Raw genomic sequence first — 22,379 nt, 5'->3', positions numbered from 1 at the left:
AAGGCAGTTTCACTGTCTGGATCTCTCTGATTGAGACCGGACACACCCACTGAAGCTAAAATATCTTCCTACCGACAACAAACCAAAGAAAAAGACATCTCCCCACCTGTCTGGCAGCTAGTGTGGTTGACAAAGATGACATCGTCGTTGTCTAGCAGGGAGTCTGGTGAGGAGTTGGAGTCCGTGTCCATGCCGTCCGAGTCGCTACTGCTGTCGTCGCTGATGTTGATCACACCGCCGCTGTCCACGGTGTGCTTTGGTACTTTGGGCTGGCGACCTCGAGGCTTCCCTGATCGGACGCCGCGACACGATATTAGATTAATAAACAAGAAGCGCAGCTCAACAACGTGATTCAATGAACGGCCAAGAAATATAGAAGCAGACTGCAAGAAAATGAGTGCAAACAACAAGATGCAGACAAATATAGAAGTACATTCAAACAACACTCAGTTAACTGTTGAATTAAGACTGCGGGGCAAAAGCCTGACATGTCAGCTGAGCACTGGCTACATGCAATACAAGTAAAAAACGCACTATGGGAACGGTTCCAGTTCTCTTTAGGGCAGACATGCTGACTGGTGTTCACTTACGTTTTCTCTTATTCCCCGGTGCTTTCTCTCGCCTCTGTTTCTCTGAGGGGAAATGCTTCGATACGAGAGACTGGAAGACTCCCCTACAGGAAAGAGGAAGAGAGAGGGAAAACGTTATTCTGACAGTAAAGCGATCAGGACAACACACGGCAGTTGAGACATTTAGACAGTCAATACATTCCTGATTTGATTTGTTCATGTCTTGACAGGCAGATGAACGTGTGTGTGTGTGTGTGTGTGTGAGAGATTTACTACACTCAAACAGCAGGTGTGTCTGAGGTTTAGAGTCAAGAAAGTTCAGAGCACTCAGCACCTGTACCCTCGCTTTCCTGTTATACTTGTATCATAATTAAATAGCTGCTAATGACTAAAGAGATTGGTTTAAGTGAGGATAAATGGTGAGGACTGTAAGTGCATCACCTGAATACCTATTGTTGAAAAGAATGTGTGTGTGTGTGTGTGTGTGTTCTCCTCAGTTTGATGAAGCAACTAAATGAAATGGAAGAAACCCACAGACTGCTGTGGCTTCCAGCGAACAGACGGTAACGGCTACCGGTAGGTGTTCAGACTGGGCTGTAACCCAGGGAAGACATTGAGTGAATATTCTTTCAAATGAACCAGAGGCAAGCCACCTTATGCACATGTAGTTAAAGAAATAAGCACACTAGCAATAAGTGTGCAAGAGTTCTTTGAAAATGAGAGTGCCCTCTCATCCACATGCCAGATTACCTCTTTCACAGCCGACTGCAGCTGCTCGGCCTGTTATTTACGGTAGTTTGATTGATTTTTTTTTCTCCCACCACCTGCCCTACTCTGCTTCTCTTTTGGCTCGTAATCGTTGCCCTCTACACAGAAGTTTTTAAGTTTATTGCTGATGAATCAGAACGGGGAAAGAGGGTTAATGATTTCAGCTTAGATGTGGATGGCAGCCTTCTCGTGAAGTGCTCTCTATGTATAATTATAACGTCCTTTTTTAAATGTCGCTATATGGAATGAAATATATGTTTTGCTGTGGTGTCATGAAAAAACTTAATGTTAACTTCAATGTTGATTCAGCACACTGATTAACAAGAATATTAAAAATGGCACTTCCTATCAAAAAGGTTGACAAACCCTGAAATAAACCTATTAACATAGGAACACACAAAACAGCAGAGAAAATATTCATTTCCACTCACTCTGCTGCGGAGACGAATCTGTCGAGTTGCCCGTCGTTCTCATCCAGGACTTCTCTGGTCCGGGACTCTCCGGTAGACTGCAGCCCGATGACGATGCACTGTGGTGGAGGGCAAACAAATACACATCAACAACCTAACAGGTCTACTGTGTTACCTGAAGTCCATTCTATCGTGGACTCATTCATGGAATCCCGATGGCACATGTTATACTAAAATGCATTGACTCAACCTATGCACAGGGAAGTGCAAAATACAGTCTTAATAACTCTTGTATATCCAACAAACAGCATGCAAAACCTTGTAGAAAAAGCTAAATATTGAGCAATAATTTGCTCCGTCCTTGCCGTTCTCCCCTCTTATGCAACATCTATAGAATTTCAGTTCCTGCTTGGATCTTCCTCTGGGTCATTTATAGTCCTCTAGACTATACAAGCTATATGACTCAGTGTTCGAGACTGTGTTGTGCTGACCTTTCCGGCCTGCAGCTCTTTTTGGGCCAGCTCCACCAGGCAGCGGATCTTGGCAGCGATGCAGAGGTATTTGAAGAAGCGCTGGTGAGACGACCAGAACTGGCCCCACAGAGACTTCCTGCTGACCAGGCCCAGCTCATCAGCCGCACGCATGAACACCTGCAACGCCTCCGCCCACTGGACACAGATTGCAGATGTGATGAGTCACTTTCAAATATACAGTGTGTGTGGGTTTCTTTCAATCTCTAACACAACACCATAAGCATAGACACCGGCATGACGCTCACCAGTCGTGCAGCTTTGTTATAGACCAGTTTGAAGTCACTGTCCAGTCCGATCTCCTCGACGCGGAAAGACACCCCTGAGAAGCTCAGCTGCCGGGCGATGTACATGCCGCTCACTTTCATGTCCATCGCAACAATCTCCATGGCCCCGACGCCTCTGTTTACAAACAGCATATAAAGTATTCAGCACAACTCAATCGCGGCTCAAGCAGCAATAACTGCAAACTGATTGTACGTTTATTTTCCGGTGAGCACGCGGCGATTCGACGATATGTGCCCGCATGATTGGAAAGGCTCCTGAAAACACGTTTGAGGTAGATTCTGCCACGTGTGACCGTACGAACCTCTTCTCGATGGCGTGCAGGAAGTCTTCAAAGGCCCTGAAGGGCGTGCCCTCACCCCAGATTCCCAGGCGGCTCATGTAGATCATGTTCTTTGGCTCAGAGGCACCTGGGGCAGAGATGACAAAAAAACAAACATATATTCAAAAAATCCTCGCTTGTGTTGCATGACGCATATTGAGTGGGTTTGTAGTGGTGCGTCGGCCTACCTGTGGCACTGGCATACACCACTCTGGCCCTCGGCAGCTTGTTTTGCAGGTCAAGCACCGCCTTGCCCATCTTGGTAGATGTGGCATTCTTGGCTTTGTGGCATTCGTCAAAAATAATCTGTAGTGGGGGAAAGGTCAAGGGCAAACAACGCAGACACGGAGTAACAATTCGTGTTGGAAAACCGTTGGACGTGAGGTCGTCGAAGTGAAAAGGATACAACTCCGTCAAAGTCTGACTTGCACCAGTCGAGGATCTGTTTGATTCTCGTCCGGTGCTGCCCTCCTGCCTGGCTCTCTCCAATCAGCGCAGAGTAAGTTGCAAACAGGACTCCTTCTGAGGTAGCTGTGTCTCCATACTTAATCTACAAAAACAAGACAAACATTCAAAAGTGTATTTGTTAGATACGAACATTCACAGAGCCACGCTGTCGCCAAACAGCTTGTTTCCTTTTCTGCTCGGATGAACATGTGACTCACAGTTACCGAGAACAAAACTCTTTCACTCAGCTGGTCACGCTAACTCCACCCGGACTCACCTTGTTTAAGGCGTGCACAGGGATATTCGATGCATCTATGTCTTTGAGATCTCTCTCTGCATCGAATTTCAGGTCATTGGATATGCTGAACCTGAGGGCAGGAGCAGGGTGAGGGTGAGTCAGTAATTCAGTCGACTGCTGCACTAACTAGCCTCTACATGCCCAATATATCTCCCGGCACAACACTGGATGCAAAACACAAACGTATAAATCAATTATTGAAGCCCAATGAACTTGTCATAGGGCTGTACAGAGTGTCTTCTTCTACGCAAAAATCTTTGATAGAGGTTTTGAAATTAAGCTTTAAATGTCTGCCGTAATATTTTATAACGTCAACACCCTAAAAATCCTTGATTTGAATGAAGTGATTCATAGGATTAAATTACTTGATCCTTTTCTTATGAACGCGCCTTCCTTGATGACTATTAACTCGTCAGTGCATTCCCTCCTTTTTGTGTGCGGCAAACAGGGGAGCAAACTGTTTTTTGACAGCAGTGAAAACGCCTTTTTTGAAAGGTTGAACGCCCAAAATATGGACTAAAGCAGACTGTTCCTTTCGATAATAACATGTTGTGGGTTTTGGAAATAACTACCGGTACATCTATTATACTACCGGTACTCTTTATTGTGATCTGGAGTTATTGGAAATGTTTGGATCACACACGTCGGACACAATCCTACGCAGCCAGCACTGCAATCTAATTCCAGAAATAGTATCATACTATTCACTACCGGGGCTGTTTGTAACCGGTACGACAACTTTATCTTCACTTCAGCCGTCTCCTCTCTGTTCTGCGTGTGTGTGAAGAGGCCCGCAGAGGACATTAATGATCGTTAATGATCGCGGTAGAATAAATATAGAAAATACAGAGTCTAAACACAATGAATAGACATAAAACAATAAAGCTACACAGCCTTTGGATGTCGATTTAAATCAGAATCCGAAATGTCAGCATTATGAACGAAGCTTCAAAGCTTCGAACTGTTCGGTACAGCCCTGGGTTGTTACTTTAGGTTTCAGGAGTTGTACATCTCTCTTACCATAGTGATTTCTTCCTTCCATCAAGGTAGTTCTCCAGTATGATTCCTGCCACGGTGCGTCCCTTTCCGACCCCTGCGCCATCTCCGATCAGGAAGCCTGCCCTCTGGTTGTTCTGAAGGATCACCTCGTGTTGCTGAGGGTGCACAAAGAGCAAATGCATGAACAGAGATGCCTGTATAATCAAAGCATTAATCATTCATTGCTACAAAAGGAATAAGTGCTTTGTGTACTGTGTGTGTGTGTGTGTGTGTGTGTACCTGGCAGGCGTAGATGATGGCCTCTAGCTGCAGAGCGGACAGCAGGCCACGGTTGATCGTTGGCTCAGGGATAGACAGGGTGTAAGTGATGTCAGGAGGCGGGACACTGGATAGCGTGTTGGTCTCCACCACTATGTCAGGATGAGAAATTCCTATAGTGGCTGTATAAGAGAGGAGGGGGGGAAACAGAAGAGCAGTTTACAAAAAGGGAACATTTGACATAATAGCAAACCTATACGAGTGTCGTGGCGTAATAAGAGAAAAAACTGGATGTTGACATTCAGTCTAGCGGCCTACATTTGGAAGGTCTGTACTCAGCATATGTGTCTACATGTCCCAGTTCCTCTGTCTCCTCTTCCTCAGCATCCTCTTCCTCCTCTGGAGGTGCCTGGGTTCTCTGAGGCTGGGAACACCAAAGAGACTTGATTCAGTATTAATTCATTAAAAATGAACGTCTCGGCTTAGGTGAGGATGAGTTAGGAAAGAGACTGTAGCTGAAAGTCAGAGGCAGGTGTGCGGTTAGTAAAAAGGTTAGCGCGGCACATCTAGAGCTCCTTATCAGGGAAAGATAGCCAGTGGAACAGGGAAATAAGAAATGCAATTAAAAGGTGGGTTAAAAACCAGCTGCAGCAGAATCAATGAGAGCTTTGAAACATGTTCGTGACTGGAGACAAAAGAGTGCTTTACATATTCAGGCAACGCCACAATGTTATCTGAGAAACTGGAGATGCAAAAAGGAGCCGTTTTAACGGACAGGTTGATAATACACTGTCTTTATTATTTGTACGGAGACGATGCAGTATAAGGAATAATCCATTCTCTCTGCAAAAATGTGCAGAACGTCCAACACGTGTAATATGTAGCAATGCTTTCATCATCTGTGGTTATACAGACACACCAAAGGAGGCGTGAGTATCACAATGTCACCAAAGCACATGCTACTACCTTCATGCACTGCACTCCCAGTCTCAGATTAGTGGCATGTTGCTATGTAAAACAATCTAAGCCTCATCCTGTTTAGCAAACACACAGGACGATCACAGCTGCACATCAGACACATAAAGCATGAACTGAACATGTGTGCGTTACTGAGAACTGCCACGAGGCGCGTCTAGTTAGAGAGAGCTGGGTTTCGCTTTAATATCAGATCGGAGAGGTTGGTGTGGCTACCTGGAATCCTCCTAAAGGTGGGGTGCTGATAATAGCAGATATATCATCCAAACTGGCCAAGCCATGAAACCTGCTGGTGCCATTCAGCTGTCAACGAAACAGAAAATGAAGAAATACAAACACAGATGAAAACATTGCCAAATGTATGAGAGAAGAGAAACAAAAAAATAACATGAGAAATCATATGTACATATATATATATATATATGTATGAATGTGCGTGAGAGCGTGTGGGCACTTGGTGGATGACTGATGGCTCAGCACTCAACAAAATGCAATTTGTTGTCTGGCGGTGAAAAGCAAACGACGACGACAACAAAAGGCAGATAAAGCCATGTGTATCTGGGAAACATAATGGATGAAATGAGGGCAGGATGAAAAGGAAAACATAAAAGGCTTTCAGACGGCAGAAGCAAATGAATGTTCTCTGATTCATATCAAAAAGATATCCTGAGACCCATCGAATTCAAAGAGGACAACAGCAGCGTGAGCAGAGAGGGAGGATTAACACTCCAGATTAAAAGAGTTGCTCCGCTCAGATCACAGACTCGGGGACCACGATATGCTGCAGTGAGTTTCTGCGAAGGGACAGTCCGTTAAAAACAACGTTGGTTGTTATTTACGGTCTCATGCGGCTTTCTGTAGCAGAGATACTATGTTGTGTCCCAAAATAAGCTTGTATAATACTGGTTGAGTGTTTACATTGTGAGAATAAGTGTTGTGTGCATTCACAGAGTTGCGTTCCACAGGCTGAATTCTGTAACTTCGTCAGGTCTCTAATGATATTTGTTGGTGCTTTCGTGTTGTTACAGATTCCCCAAAAGTAGAAGCTCAAAAGGATGGTGGACTTGGCTTCACTTATGCGATAACAATATAATTATCTTAAACCGATGTATGAGGTGTTAAGATGTTGTGGTTACTACAGAGCCAGTTATTGTGTCAAAGACAATTAACTGTGGAGAATTCTAAATTAAATAGAAACACCTGCATGAAAGCCAAATAAAGACGTATTAATAGTTGTAGTTGTAGTGTCAGATAATCGTTATATGTCTGAGCATTAAACAGATTACTCGAGGAAGCAGAGCATTAACAATGCACAGACAAATTAACAAATTATTCAGTAACTCATCATGGAAATAAAATTAAAGTGATACAAATTGGCTTAAATCCATTACACTACAAACGGGTGACTGAAAAGGGGAAAAAAACGCGTATTCAACCACGGTCCTGCCCTGCGTACAATCAAATTAAATATGAATAAAAGAAAACAGTTATTTTCATGTGTATAGATTGCACGGACGCCTGGGTTGAAACAGAGTTGTAGTGTGGATGCTGTTGGACGAACACAAACCCATGAAAGTCCCATTTAAACAAGTTTGGTTCTGGTAATGATGTATGTGTGTGTTTGTGTGGTTGAGCGCTTCCTTCTGACCTCGAGCTGGCTCTGTGCTGGTGCGGTGGTGGTTGTACTAGTGTTGACGTCCCAGAGGGTGGGCACCGTGCTCAGGTTGTCCGGGCTGATGAAGGGCTGAGCATCAGCATACTCCGACAGCGAGTCAGCCGGAGAGGAGAACAGAGAGTTTGTGGAGAGGTCATCAATGCAGGACAGGTCCTAAAGGCAGACAAAGGAGAGGAGGTGTTAAGTTCAACATCTGAAACGAGGCCACATATTGCTCAGCGAAAGTGACATGTAGGTTCCCAAATCAAAACCGAAGTATGCAACAACCGCCAGACACGGGCTTCCCAAATATTTCCTTTACCATCAAGCTTTATGGGGAAGTAAAGGAGGACCATAAATCCTCATTACAGACACAACACACAGGATAGACGCATACGTAGGAAAAGATAAAAAGGTGTATGGATGGGAGTGAACCACAGACAATAAAGGTGGCCCATTCATTCTGGATCCCAGCCAACGCTGCACTCCTTTGGGAGTAACACGAGTCGCCTAAACAAAATCTAATCACACGCAGATGTGTGAGAGTGAGCACGTAAAAAATAGAGAGCGAGGGGCCGGCATAATGGGAGCGCTTGTGTCTGTGTGTGTCATTTCAGCTATGGCCGCCTTCCAGTCGCCCCTCTATTCATATCCCTCCTGAGCCATTAGCATGCCATGTTCTTTAACTAGCTCCTCACGAGCAACCCCTCGGGCCCCCTCGGGACTTATAAACATGGGTGCGGGGAGATAGGGGCTCACTGATTTGAGGACATGGCAGACAAGCTGAACAGAGGAGAAACTGTTTTGGAAATGGGAGTATGGATCGACATTTTTTATTGTTTGCCAGTGTGTAGTCCTGAATGTGTGCGCACGTATATTTATACTCTGTGGACCATGTGTGTAGGTTCCCACACCCCCGTGATCCAAATGCACCCTCCAGAGGACCATGAAGCAGCCTTGAAAACTACCAGACTATCACACGACAGTTTAACTCACTTTTAATGGAAAGTTCCACGTTTTAGGACACATGTTTATCACTTAGATGAGAAGATTGAGGCCACGCTTGTGTCTGAGCAGTATATGTGGATCTAACGCTTACGGTAAAGCAGCAAATCATTGTTTTTGCACTTAGTGTTTTGTTAGGATTAAGAAACTACATAAAACCTATTTATTGGGGGGTTTTATAACCTCGCTGTGTCCTTGCTTTCAATCTATGTGCTAAGCTAAGTTAGCTGGCTGCTTACGGTACCTTCTTATTTAGTGAGTTGTGTCAATCTTTTCATCCAACTCCAGGCAGGAGAGTGAAATAAAACTATTCCCCAAAATATTGACTTCTCCTTCAAGGCCTGTTTGTCTGTGCAGTAAACAAATAAAACCCAAGCAAAGCAAAAGCTAATGTACTTAGTTTACACTGGAACTCTCTTGCATGTAAATATGCTGACATGGATTTGTCGCAGCACCTCAAGAGTAACGCTTATTCAGACAAAAGGAATTCTGCACCGACCAGCAGCGACGTGTGGGGTTGAAGCACAATATGACGTGAGAAAACCGAAAAAGAACAAACTGTCCTGAAACAGACACGATAAGCTGTGATGCTGCCTCAATCTCAGCGATATGCTGCTGATGGTTATTATTTCTGAGAAGCTGTGCCGACTTCGGTCAGAGCTGCCCGTCGGCCATTACTCACAGCTCAGCTGAAAATGTTGCACCGGCGTGAGAGTGCAAGACGGAGAGCTCTCTGTGTTGACGTGACTGAATCATGTGGTGAACAGACAAACACAGGCTCACCCCTTACAGGTACAACTCTATATTTTGCCCTCTGACGGTAACTCGCTGTGGGTGCTTTGACTATTGGAAAGAGCTTTTTTTCAAAAAGTTACAGCACTCCCTCACTCTGTACCTTTCTTCTTTCCTTCTCCCCCATGTGTGCTTCCTGAGGGCAAGACCAGGCATGAGGTCTGAAAGCAGCTGAGTGGAACAGCAGCCTTTTCTACAGTGACAGAGGTTTAGCTGTGGAGAGGCTCAATAACACTCCCTGACACATAACCTGTCACTTTCCTCAGCGTTTCCTTTCTCCACCTTATTTGTTTATCCTATCAGCAGTGTGTCTCGCTATCCCGTTCTTTTTACTGTCCCGCCCCTCGCTCTCCGCCGGCTCTACAGGCTGAGCAAAGATAAGTAAACAACAAGGCCCGGGAAAAGGACACCGGAGCCGTCATTCCACAGAAGCACAACTGTGGAAACACACAGATGAATGTCGTGGAAAATAAATCTCTTTAACCTCTCTGTGAGAAATAATCACGATGGAACTTCTTAAAGTATTAAAACCATATTTAATGAACAGAGAGACTCACAGATAGACACATGGATTCCACCATGGAAAACAGTCGTTTTTCCCCCCACAAACAACTGATGAAAAAATAGTTTTATTACAAACATTAATGGTGAAAAGAATATCGATTTAACTTAGTTTTGATATAAAACTACAGATTAACTTGGGTTACAATAAAGTCGTGAGCTGACATAATAGCTTTGTGTGTACTAACGATGACTTCAATGTGCTGCCTCACACTTAAATGAATTCAAACTCCAGCTGAAACGATCCCGAAATCTGTTCTGCAAATCTGTGAGATGTATTTACACTTGCAGGTCATTGCGCTGTGTGTCACGTTTACGACGTGATCACTAGGGTGTCCGCGTCGTGCAACCGGGCATAACGTGACGCCGTCATTAAGACGACCCAAAACCCCAGTCGTCCTGCCACAGAGGGATCACAGACACACTGCAGCAGGTCGGTTTGGCGCTAACCGAGACGCGGCCGACCTCGGTGCCATGCTAATCGAGTTGTTAAGCAGAGCGTAACAGTGTTTGTCCCCCCGGCAGGCACCGTACCGAGGGCTAGTTCATCGACTGCTGCGAAGACCGGGCCCTGCCGAGCGGAGATAAGGCTCGACTTCCAACTGCTCTGATGGTAATCTGGCTCCCTCCACAGCACACAGCCACACAACCGTAAAACCACTAATCCTGCCTCTCCCTCTCTCTCATTTTCTGTGCTGTGGATAAAAAAAACAAATAAATGAATGTGTGTTTCTTTTTAAATTGTTTTCAGGGAATTACATCCGCTTGAAATCTTGATTGCAAATTCTGAGAATACGTAGAAAGAACGTGTGTGTGTACATGTGTGAAAGCCCATGTGCACATCATTTATCCACGCTCCCGTTCGCCTTTCACGTGTTTCTTCCTTCCACTTCCATTTCTCCTCTGCTATGAATGCTAAAGCCAGCCGAGCATCCCTCCTCTTAAAACCGACCCAGTAGAGCCGACACCACGGACAAATGCCGGGAACTCCAGAGACCACTAGCCAATAACGTGGCACAACCTGAACAGACTTACTGTGAAAATCTCCGTAAAGGAGCTTAACACACATATGCATGTGCCGCTCATCACGTTGGGTGCCCACAGAAGCGGTAAATTGTACTCGAGTGTCTGGATAATGACAGTTGTCGGCCTGGCGATGATTAATGGAGGCACGCAGCAGTGAAGAACTGCAGTAAAAAAAAGCCCGTGTGTAGTGCAGCGCTGCAGAGCGACTCGATGGTTGTGGTTGAAGGTTGGTGGTTATCGGTTCTAAGAATCAGAACTGGAAAGAAATACACAAACCCGCCCACAAACAGCTCGGCTTCATCGTCTGTTATGGTTGATGTATTTACAGTGTGATGAGCCATCTGAAGAAAAGTGTCACAAAATACTAAAAAAACAACTAAATCCCACAGAATCCATGATCTAAGTACATTCAGGCTAAAACAAATATTAGCCACGATTTCTTCGTAGCAGCCGTTCCTGATTCAACGACCACAGTGACACTGGTTATGACACCTAAGATAAGCGCAGGCGCTGCCATACAAGGAAGTCACCAGCCTGATAAAAAGAATATATTTCCATGGCCGGTGTACTTCTCTTTGTCTGTCAATGTTGCTCCCTTACTATTAAGGGACAGATGGTTTCTAATCACAAATCCTATATAATGACGACAGACCACTTGGGTTGAAATATATGTGGTGTTTATCAGATGGGAAGCGTTCTTAAGCACATGTCCTTTTAAGAATACGCTGTGACCGTTCCAGTTTCCAACTAGAGTTGTCGTGCCTCTTTTTCCACCACATTTGGTCAAATCCTCCGTGTTGTAGTTCTTGTCTCCCAGAGGAATAAATGAACAGCCACGTGCCTCCTGTGACACACATGGCATTGCCAGCTGCTGCTTCTCAACACAAGTTTCTTTGGCATGTTGGAAACAGTTGACATATCAACATGCTGTCGCTGGACTTGTCTCCTTACCGACTTACCACCTTTAAACACCCCACAATTAGCTTTGCCGCAGAAAGAAATTACTTCTTCTGCCCTGTATACATCAGTGCTACATATTAGAGGCTAATATTCTCCCCTGCTATCAAAAGGAACTGTATATAGTCCTAGACCACTTCCTGTTAGACTGGATAAGCTGCCTCAGCACAAGGCCAGGCCGGGCTTTCCCCTCCTACTCACTGCCAGCTTTTCCAAGGCCAGAAAACAAGTCCTCCCACCTACCCCGCACACCCACGTGCATACACAAACACACACCTCGAATGAACCTGTCGTCTCACCCATACGTTGCTGTCATCTCGGGCTTATTTTTTACCCAGACCTTTTTATACTCCACTGCCCTCGTTTCCCATCCCATCTCCATCAGCCTGTTAAGCCTGGTGGAGTCACCGCGCGTAACAAGCCTCTCACGGTTTGTTTATCCTCCTTTTGTTTTCCCACAGAATTATGCGACAGGAAAAGACACTTACTTTTCACTGATATTAATCCGCATGTAGCTCAGCTTCTTTTTTGGGAGATATCGTCACTGTCGCACAGTTAAATGAGGGCAGAAATAGCATTATATTACAAACACCGTTGTGTGCCATATGATGAAGGAAATGTAGACTTAAATCAACGCCTATTATCGTACACTGTAGTGTTTGCTGACTGGGGCAAACTAAAATGCATTTTCACAAAAAGTTGTTAACGACTATGGCCCCTTACAGGGTTCACCATTAGAGCAACTTTTTTTATGATGGTATCATTGTATAAAGGGCTGAAGGTTTTTTTTTTTTAGGCCAACCTGGAAGTTAGCATCGCACTAGTTCCCTCGACTAAAAGGATTTTGGATTATTGCAGAAGACAAGTAATCTTCTGGCAAACAAACTTGTATGATACTTCCACGTTTTATTCAGCAAGATAATCTCTTTTGAAGCAAAAATGCGATGAAGTAAAACGCTGCCGTTCGGCTATAAACAAAACTCCAGCACAGTCGCATGACTTCATGCGACCAGTTATCTAAAGGCGGACTAGTGATCTAGTGACATTCAGAAGTCTCATTTCTTGAGACTTGAGAAGGAACCGGATGTGCATAAATGCCAACTCATTTCCTGGTTTAAGGACGAATTCCTGCAGTACTGTATTCTGTAAGGATGTAATTCCTGCCGGAGCCTGAAAACGTGGCTGTAACAATAAGATGTGAGTCCAATCACAATCAAGAACCTGAGGGCTATAAACGCTGACAAAATGTCACGGCTCTTGTTTGTAATGTAGGAATGTACAACAATGACAAGTGTAACCTAGCTTAACCACGCCAATGAGACAAGCAGTGGCACTGAAAGCTATACGGTCTTATCTGTCGGTGTGTGTGTGTGTGTGTGTGTGTGTGTGTAGATGAGGTGGTGGGATGGAGGGCTATTAAACCAGCCACCACCCCACACTTATCATCAGCCGACTAAAACAACCCCCATCCCAGGTTCTCCCCACTGGGATCAGCTGTTGACCTTGTCCATGCAGTCAACAAAACCTGATTGATGGCCAGAGTGTGTGCGTGTGTGTGTGTATGTGTGTGTGTGTGTGTGTGTGTCCTTTCATGATGTGGGTCTGGAACTGAAAAGCCACCACCGGTGTGTCTCCCTTTCTGTCTGGATTATGTTATGCCAAGATGTCTGCGTGTCCCACATCCCTGACATATCTGTTGGGGCTTTAATAGCACAGCTCCAAGCATTTCCTTTTCTTCAAGCAGATACTGCATTTTTGGCAAACCAGCTCTGCAAAAACTCAAAGTCTGACCAAATATATTTGTCTATTTACGAGTCAAAACAGTTGATACAAGACACCTAACAAGTATCCTTTCAGTTTGTAGACATTGCAAATATATTGCTATGTGACAAAATACCACTTTTGAGCAATACAGGCGTGTTACGACACATAACACTTCCTAAATATTACATCCTATTTCAAGACATCGTACCAAGCCAATTTTTACTTGTTCAATTGGCTGACTTTTGTTTAAGACAAAAATGCCCCCCCCCCCCCCCCCCCCTCGTGTATTGAGAAGACCGGTAGCAGTCAGACCTCTTTTGAATTCAGTGTTGAATTGATTTGCTGTGGTGCGTAATAGTTGAGCACACCCGAGTCTTTTGTGGACAGTAGAAGCTTGTCTTTGTATCCAAAAACGACGCTCGAAGACATGCAGACATAAATCAGCTTATCCTGTCACAGGGCTTTGATCGAGGAGCCAATTTGTCAAAAAGCCATCGTTTCTTTATGAGAACACATGGAAAAGCTTCACAACTTGTTTTGAACCCTTTAGTCACACATTCAAAAAACACATTCAAACGTAAAGTCTCAGGTCTCAAGCCCAAACTGATGCTTTCTAGTGTAGCTTAAAATCATTTAGATGTTTTCTTTTCTTAAGACCCAGGTTGACTCTCCTCGACGGCTGTGCTGAAATGAAATTAGCGAATGTTATTTTGAGGTTTTTTAAGGATTTACATTGTGATAACCGTGGTGTCAAAAGACCATTATTGTTAAGTCTAGCCTAACCCCGACCCTCTAAACGAGGCCAATCAGAGTGGCACAGCCAGTCCAGCGACCTCCGGACAGGAAGGCCTTCATGTGGTGCCAAGTCTGAGTAAAAGCCAGCCAGGGTCTGCTTGCTGCTTACAGGCCACCTGGAATTTTCCAGTGTTTCCATATGTTCTGGAAAATATAAAGGTTGCCATGTCAAGTGTCCCAGCTGGCAGCCCAACGACGGGGCTGGTTCAAAGAACTGCTCCACTATTTGTGTGTGTGTGTGTGTGTGTGTGTGTGTGTGTCTGATAAGGATGACCTGGCATTCACAGATGGTGTGTCTGAGTAGTTTAAACCTGTATCTTAAACTGACAAAAAAGAACCGACATGAATGCAAAAAAATATGGTGGGCTTCCGGAAAAGGATTTGCGATTGTGAAATTAGAATTACACTACCAACAAAGAACTCGGAAAATGACTCACACGGTCTCAAACTACGTGTGTGTTTTTGTGTGATAAACGTATTGCATGTGTGAGCCTGGGTCCCCAGTGCTGAGAAAAGTGGATGTGAGGGGAGTGTTGACGCGAGATGACGTCTCAGTTAAGCAGAATTTGCGACATACCGCAACAATCGCACACAGGGGCAGACGCTGTCACGTGCAAAAAAAAATAAACTCCTGCAAACTTCTCTTTAACCTCTGCTCAGCTCTAATAATAGACCCTTTAGAGCACACGTGTCAAACTCAAGGCCCGCGGGCCGAATCCGGCCCACCACGTCATTTTATGTGGCCCGCGAATCCGCCAGCAAAAAAAATAAAAATAAAAAAAATCTTTTTTTTTGGAAAAATAATTAAAAGTTAGACTTGAAAATAAAAGTATCCCCATGGTCGAAATTATGAGATAGAAAGTTGAAATTATGAGATAGCATGTTGTCTGTGTACCGACATTAAAACTATCACAACAGGTGGACAGGAGAGGCAACAGCCCGAAAAGAGGTTTGAAACGATTGAAAAAGATCGACAAATAATCCCAAAATGTCCACGAAGAGAACAATTGATGCAGACGGAAGAAAATGTAATGAAAGATGGGAAAGCGAATACATGTTTGTGCTTCAAGGAGAAAAGCGGGTCTGTCTTCTGTGTTATGAGGCGTGTCGGTGATGAAGGATACAATTCACGTCGGCATTTTGACACCAAACACGGAGCTAAATTTAGCCTCCAAGAAAAACATCAAACTGTCCAAGAATTAAAAGGCAGACTGCAATCACAGCAGAATATATTTACACAGCTACAGCCCAGTGCATGCTGAAGGTATGTGAGCAGAGCTCCGACCAGATACAGACTTTTACAAATGTCAGTTTGTGAAGAAACACCATCGCAGACCGAGTTCATGAACTAGCAGCAATCTAACAACACAGCTAGCTAAGAGACGAGCAGGTACTTGTGTTTCTAATGAACTGTTGATGAAAGCACAGACAACACGGATACATCATCTATCCATGTTCATCAGACCTGACTCTCAGTGAGGAGCTCTTGGATGTAGCTGCATGCACAGGACGACGACAGGGAGGAACATTAGTGATGCAGAGAGGTGACACAAACAGCTTTGAACAAAGTTAATGGAACAACTTGTGCTTGATGATATTTGTCTTTGTTATTTTCCTGAACAGTTTGATCTTTGATAGAGTAATGTGGGTTTCTTAACCCGAAATTAAAATGATTTATTATTTATTTATAATAACAGAAATGTGCTTAAATATCATTTTACATTTATATAACTGCATGTACAATGTTTTTACGCTTGAATAAACAATAATCAAATGCAGAGAGTTAGTCAACAATATGTTAGGGATTAGTTACATTTATACAGTTTTAGAGTTACAACCGGCCCTTTGAGGAAAACTATGATGCTGTTGTGGCCCAGAGTAAAAATGAGTTTGACACCCCTGAGCCCAGAGTCTTGAGTTTCTCACGTTGATATCCGTGTGTTAATTCGTAGACGCATATTACCGTTTTACTACGTCCTATTTATTCTCGCTCTATGTGGGAGACCAATTGTAGATGACGAGAGCGGTTTGCAGTTGAAGTGTGTATTCACAGGTTCTCATTTTACCTGAAATAACCCCGCTCTCTGTTGTCACCCACCACTTTCACACACCTGTGGTCAGTGGACTACGATCACGCTGCGACTCAGGAAGGTGGGCTCGTTGCCCGTAAGTTGCTGATAACGGAGGAGGGTATTTACTCTTTTACAACCTTGAGCTGGGACACCAGACACTTTGACTACACTTTTTTATCATCATCATGACAGCTGCATGCCGGCTGATTATCCTGTGAACGATCCCAAGTTAAACGAACCCTAAAACCCAGTTACAATCAATATTTAGTGTTGCACACTTAGTGCGAGAAAGGACTTCAACATCAGTTCTATCCAGTTAAAGACAAACAGAGTAGTGTGACATGGGACAGAAACAATGTTGACTTAATTCTGACATCATAATTCTCATTTGTATTAAAAAGAAAACATTCAAATGATGATCTGGGCCGCCGTGGCTCACTGGGTAGAGAGGGTCGTCCGGCAACCGCAAGGTCGGCGGTTCGATCCTTGGCTGCTACGTGTCCTGTGCCGAAGTGTCCCTGAGCAAGACGCTGAGCCCCTAAAAGACACGCTCCCCGGGCGCTTCTCAGCTGCCCACTGCTCCCAATAAGCTAGGGATGGGTTAAATGCAGAGGACAAATTTCGTATATGTGTAAATGTATATGACAATAAACTTAACTTGTGTGTGATTTTTGCATGAAAATTTCAGCACCAAATAAAGTCTGTGGAAATGATCAATATGCAAATCAATATGCCAGGACATCTGTACAGCACTACAACAATACTATATTTATATGGTACTGTATATATTTATATGGTACTATATATATATATATATTTATATTTATATGGTACACATTTCACTTAACAACTGGCATGCCTCCTGCAATAGGAGGCTGTCACATCCCACCAAGAGAACAAAAAGAGATGAACAACTGAATAAAACTCCAGCTCATAACAATATGTAATTCTTCTACAGTAAATGCACTACAGACCTACTGAACCTTGATTTCTTTCTTTCATAGTTCTGCCCTTTTTTAACAGTATAGACACAGGAACAACGACAGAGAAGGACAAAGGTCTTTAATCAATGAGGACCTTTCAATCACACCCTATATATCGTAGCCATTCAGCTGCAGGGTAATACGGTAGATCTTTTTGGACACAATTTAAAACACCAAAAATACCCATCTGATTATTTCTTGAAGTTCCAAACTCAAGACGTTAAGACAACAATGTGGACTCGAGGACTGCTGAGTGGAATATTCCCGTCCACTGATGCATGAAAACTGAAATGAATTAACGGTGAAACTAGATGAAACCGGTACTGTGACGTGTGACATCTTCCTGCTCATGCAGCGGCTGTCCTGTTGTCTGATTAAAGTCAGACCTGACAGATTTACTGCAAGAATTGGTTTTAACAGCCGGCTACAATTAGCGAGGATCCCCCCCCGGTATGTCGTCTCTTCACCTCGCACCACACTGAGTTATTCCACTGCTGCAATTATAATTGGCATTGATTTGCGAGTTACCACAACACTTATGAAATAGGTGTCATTAGTGCTGACATGGCAACATGTTGGTAAAGAGGGCATGCAAGATAAGCAAGGTGGCGGCTTTTAATTCATTTTCAGCTTAAGAAATCGGCATTTCTGGCATCCATGCTCTATTTCTTCGCTCCCCCATTCTCACCACCACCACTCATGATCATTGACTGCATCAGCCCCCCCCCCCCCCCCCCATGCTCTCACTCATCCTCACCATCATTCTTTATTCACTTCCCGTAAGCTGCACGTCGAGGTCATGCTTGAGGGTTAGCGTAATACCAGGAAACTGACAACATGTGCCCACCAAGAGGCTGCCGCGCTGCACCCCCAGGTCTTAAAGGACGGGTTCACAGGTTTATTTAAGTCCATCTTAAAACAATAGTCGGGAAGATTGCACTAAAAAGAGTGTAGCTTTAGAAGAAACACACTAACTGACTGCTGAAGCCTCAGATTAGCTTCAGTTCAAGTTTGGAACACATTCTTTCAATGTTTTTCAAATTAGGAAGAAAATTGCGAACCTATCCTTAAAGGGTTAAGAACAGATTTTGTAAAACAGATTTTATAAAACTACTTGAACCACGTAGAAAATGCTGAACATGGGTTCAGCAAGCCTTGCACTAATAAAGACATGAAACAGATTTTGAGTTTCCACGAACACCAACAATAAAGAAAAATCATTGCAGTTCTATTTACAGTGCAGTCCAACAATGGCCGTATTTAACAGCCATCCAGTAAACAGACAAGAGTGCTGTTTAGCCTGACAACATATCAGGTTCTCGCACTTACTGGAAGAAGGCGAGGACTGAGGCAGATAATCATTTGTCATAGTTCCTGGCTGGAGTCTCAGAGGGTGACCTACTCTGGCCTGCCAGCTAAGAAAGTCACAGCCTGACATGCTGACAGGACAACTTTCAATAGTGAGCCCAAATGCTAAGGATGGGTTACTTTCTTTGGTGTTTTTCTCTTTCAATACACAGCAAACATGTGAGTGTTGTATGCAGATAATAAACAAGGAGACTAGAATTGTGTCGTCTGTATCAGGAATTAAGCCGAGTCCTACTTTAAAATCAAATCAAATGGATGTTGAAAAATGTTCTTTAGTTTAGGATGTGGCTCAGGAAACCAGCCTTTGTAAACAAAAATCTTGAAAAAGTCTTGAGCTCTGTAACTTGCCACAAACTTTTCATTAAAACACGATGTGTTATTTTAATTACAATGTGAGCCAAGCTCTAGACACAAGCTCACAGGCCTTCCTCCATTAGTGTTCTGATATTACGGAAGTATTTTCACAATTCATTCAAGGAAGTAAAAAATTTGATAATGAAGTGCTTACTCGTCATATCTAGACGTCCCTCGATAAGGACAATACAACTCTTCACACAAGCAGCTTTCAGTTCAGCACAATTCCTTGTTCAACAGATTCATTACTGACTGTGACATCTAAAACAAAAAACTAAAAGTCCTAAAACAACAGACTTGATTTTGTGTAATACATAAAAGAAGCAAACAGTACCTTGGGAAGCGGCCGTCCCAGCTGTGAATACAATTTAGTCCAGAGCTGCATGAGAGACATGGGTCCAGATGCTGCAGTCTGTGGGGGGGGTGGGGGGGTTAAAAGAAGCATAAACTCCTGCTTCACCTTGGATCCCTGAATGCGACAGCCTCGTCCATGTGTTGGTCAAAGTGTCGGTAATTCACCTCACAGCTGGTGCACTTCCACCCAAGAGTGGACTCTCACTAGTCACAGTTCCTCTCTGGTTCAAAGACACGCACACACACACATCTGCCTCCACCTCAGGTATACACTCGAGGCAATGAGCTCACAGACGGAGGCACGGGCACGTCTAAAACACAGTTCATGCTTCAGCAGGACGGTCAGGTATTTGCATAGAGGGCTCAGTCATCGTAATTGTGGACTAGTTCCTTATAGCGCAAAAAAGAAGAAAAAGAAAGGTGGTTGGAGAGTGAGTGAGAGAGAGCAGAGGAGGGGAGGGGAGGGCAGAGGTGGGGAGAAGAGGGAGGGAGGAGGGAGGAGCTTTCAGGAAATGATGCTTTTGTTGGTAAGTGACTAGAGTTACTGGCAGTCGGGCCCATTTTACTGTACATGGTGTAACTCAACCGCATTTGTAGTGTAAACAGTGCTGCACTGTGGACCCGGCCGCTCCTCACACCCCGCCGCTTACCGCTATGTTTAATGGGCCTGGACCACTGTTTAATGATTATTATATTTAGAGACAGGCTGCCTGTCTTACTTCAGACTCTGCTTTTTGTCGTCCTATTTGTCTGCACAGGCTCAATTTGAAATTTCTGCTCTTCTAGTCATAGTTACTGATTCAAATAATGATCCATAGCTCATAAGGAGGAAGCAATGGGATGCTAATAATTAACCTGTTAACAGTGAACAAACAAGCATTTAGACTGATTAATGCTATCAGTTCAACAGTTACAATTCAATTAAATGTTTTTTTTATTTATTTAGAGGAGTAGTTTGTTACTTAAAGGAGAATAACCACCTTTATTTTAATCAGCAGGTGGCTTGCATGCAAGATACGGGAACTTAGCTCGAGTCTTGATGAGTCATATTATTTATTCACAGACAAATAAACTGTTCACACACACGGCACTGCTACGTTTAAAGCTATAACGTTACTGTTCTGAAACCCAGACCGAGTGGCCGATACCAGGCAGACACTCAGCTGACGTGGGTCCACAACAATGCAGTTGACATTGTAGCTGCTAACTCTCCCGTACAGGTGAACCGGGGACTCAGGTGTGTGTGTTTTGCTCATACGCTGCTACATAGAACTAATGTGATTTATCTCCTGAACAAAAGGGAATAGAGGGGTCCATTTGCACACCCAGCTTCCAGGAATACATGATATCAAGTCAGCACGGTGAAGGTACTGTAATGTCCATCTCTGTCGGACCGAAGGGGAGTCAGACTCTCAGAGACCGAGTGGCGCCTGTCCATGGTGTCATCATGGTATGAGTGGGAATCCTCTGTGTGTGTGTGTGTGTGTGTGTGTGTGTGTGTGTGTGTGTGTGTGTGTGTGTGTGTGTGTGTGTGTGTGTGTGTGTGTGTGTGTGTGCGCCACAGAGGGTGAACAGGGAGGAATGAATCATTGATGAGCTTCTTTTAAATACTCAAACACACCTCATTGCATCCCAGCCCATAGAAGGCTGGATCCGTGCCTGTTGTCACAGACAACACACACTCAGACATGCCGGCTCATCGTTTACATGCGCATATGCACTCTACTCTACGGCAATCGTAATGTGGCCGCTTGAGACCACATATGAGAAGAATTTGTCATTGTTTAGATCCTGTAATCATTCCGATTTCATTTCCTATTCGGTTTATGATTCCAGTCATCACTGACTCCTGGTTCCAGATGTGCAAACATCAGCTGATCCTCGGCTGTTATGGTTACAGCTGCGCAGGTTAAAAAAAGCTACATATGGCACCTTTGCCATGCTGCTGGAAATAATGCATCACTCATATATTTTTGTAAGTGCAAGCATATTGTAGACACTATTGTTGACACAATGCGTAACTGCCAATGTAAACAAAAGGTGCAGTAGGTCGAAACTGATAGAAATGATAAAAACTGCAGTTATTTGGTGAAAAAATACTTTACAGAGCTAATCTAAAACTAAAGTGGATCAGGTGGAGCACACACTCCCAGAAGAAAAGTGTGCACCTATTAACAAGCCTTCAAATGAACCTTTAACTTCCTCCTTTAAACTAGGCCACTGACAAGACGATACAAGTGTTCGAGATCTTTAAGAGGAAGTAACTGAGAAATATAGACTAATTCATTCACTGGCTTGCTGCAAGAAACAAGTCAAGGAACACACAATTACTGTCTAAATAATAATATAATATATCCAGAGGCAGTGTAGCTTCAGAGTGAAACAAATTGATAAATATTTCCTTGTACTTGAGAAGCAATTGGATTCTGAGGAGAAGTTTGATCTATGCCTGTCTGTGCAAAATAAGGATGTAATTATGGATCAGCTGTGGAGTTGCAAAAGTTTTAAAAGTCAACGCATGATTGGACCGTAAGCCTGGAATGATTGGACCATCTGCAGCAGGTCTCTGTGGTTTGAGACTAATTGGGTTTTTTTCCTGTGTGATTCAGGTTCTTCTTATGCCCACATGGGTGCTCTGGGATTCTCCCACTTTAAAGCAGTACGTTAGCATTGCTGTCATCACCTTTGACAAAGGCCCTGACCATTAATCTCCAGCCTGTCTATGGGCGCTGGCTAATGGCTACTTACAGTTAGCATAGGTTAAAGGGTTCAGGGTTTTGGGTAAAGAGCTGTAAAAGCAGACTTAACGTAAATCAACTCTTCCTAGAAGTGC

General features: G+C 43.9%; 1 protein-coding gene across 1 annotated transcript in view; it reads right to left on the bottom strand.

Annotated features, from left to right (window-relative positions):
• The window catches only part of sbno2b (strawberry notch homolog 2b), a 60,151-nt gene that overhangs the window by 11,647 nt on the left and 26,125 nt on the right, over positions 1-22,379 (bottom strand). The window contains exons 5-18 of the mRNA XM_079267653.1: positions 7,510-7,689; positions 6,078-6,164; positions 5,205-5,310; positions 4,908-5,068; positions 4,650-4,783; positions 3,609-3,699; positions 3,291-3,434; positions 3,073-3,190; positions 2,867-2,972; positions 2,526-2,679; positions 2,239-2,415; positions 1,769-1,866; positions 591-673; positions 107-289 (exon numbers count right to left, since the gene is read on the bottom strand). Coding sequence (XP_079123779.1) covers positions 107-289; positions 591-673; positions 1,769-1,866; positions 2,239-2,415; positions 2,526-2,679; positions 2,867-2,972; positions 3,073-3,190; positions 3,291-3,434; positions 3,609-3,699; positions 4,650-4,783; positions 4,908-5,068; positions 5,205-5,310; positions 6,078-6,164; positions 7,510-7,689 — 1,822 coding nt within the window. The remainder of the gene's footprint in view (positions 1-106; positions 290-590; positions 674-1,768; positions 1,867-2,238; positions 2,416-2,525; positions 2,680-2,866; positions 2,973-3,072; positions 3,191-3,290; positions 3,435-3,608; positions 3,700-4,649; positions 4,784-4,907; positions 5,069-5,204; positions 5,311-6,077; positions 6,165-7,509; positions 7,690-22,379) is intronic.

Source organism: Melanostigma gelatinosum (genome assembly GCF_949748355.1).
Source record: "Melanostigma gelatinosum genome assembly, chromosome: 4".
In the NCBI taxonomy this organism is placed as follows: Eukaryota; Metazoa; Chordata; class Actinopteri; order Perciformes; family Zoarcidae; genus Melanostigma; species Melanostigma gelatinosum.
The sequence above is the reverse complement of the archived record's forward strand: the minus strand, read 5'-3'. Positions and strand labels throughout refer to the sequence as shown.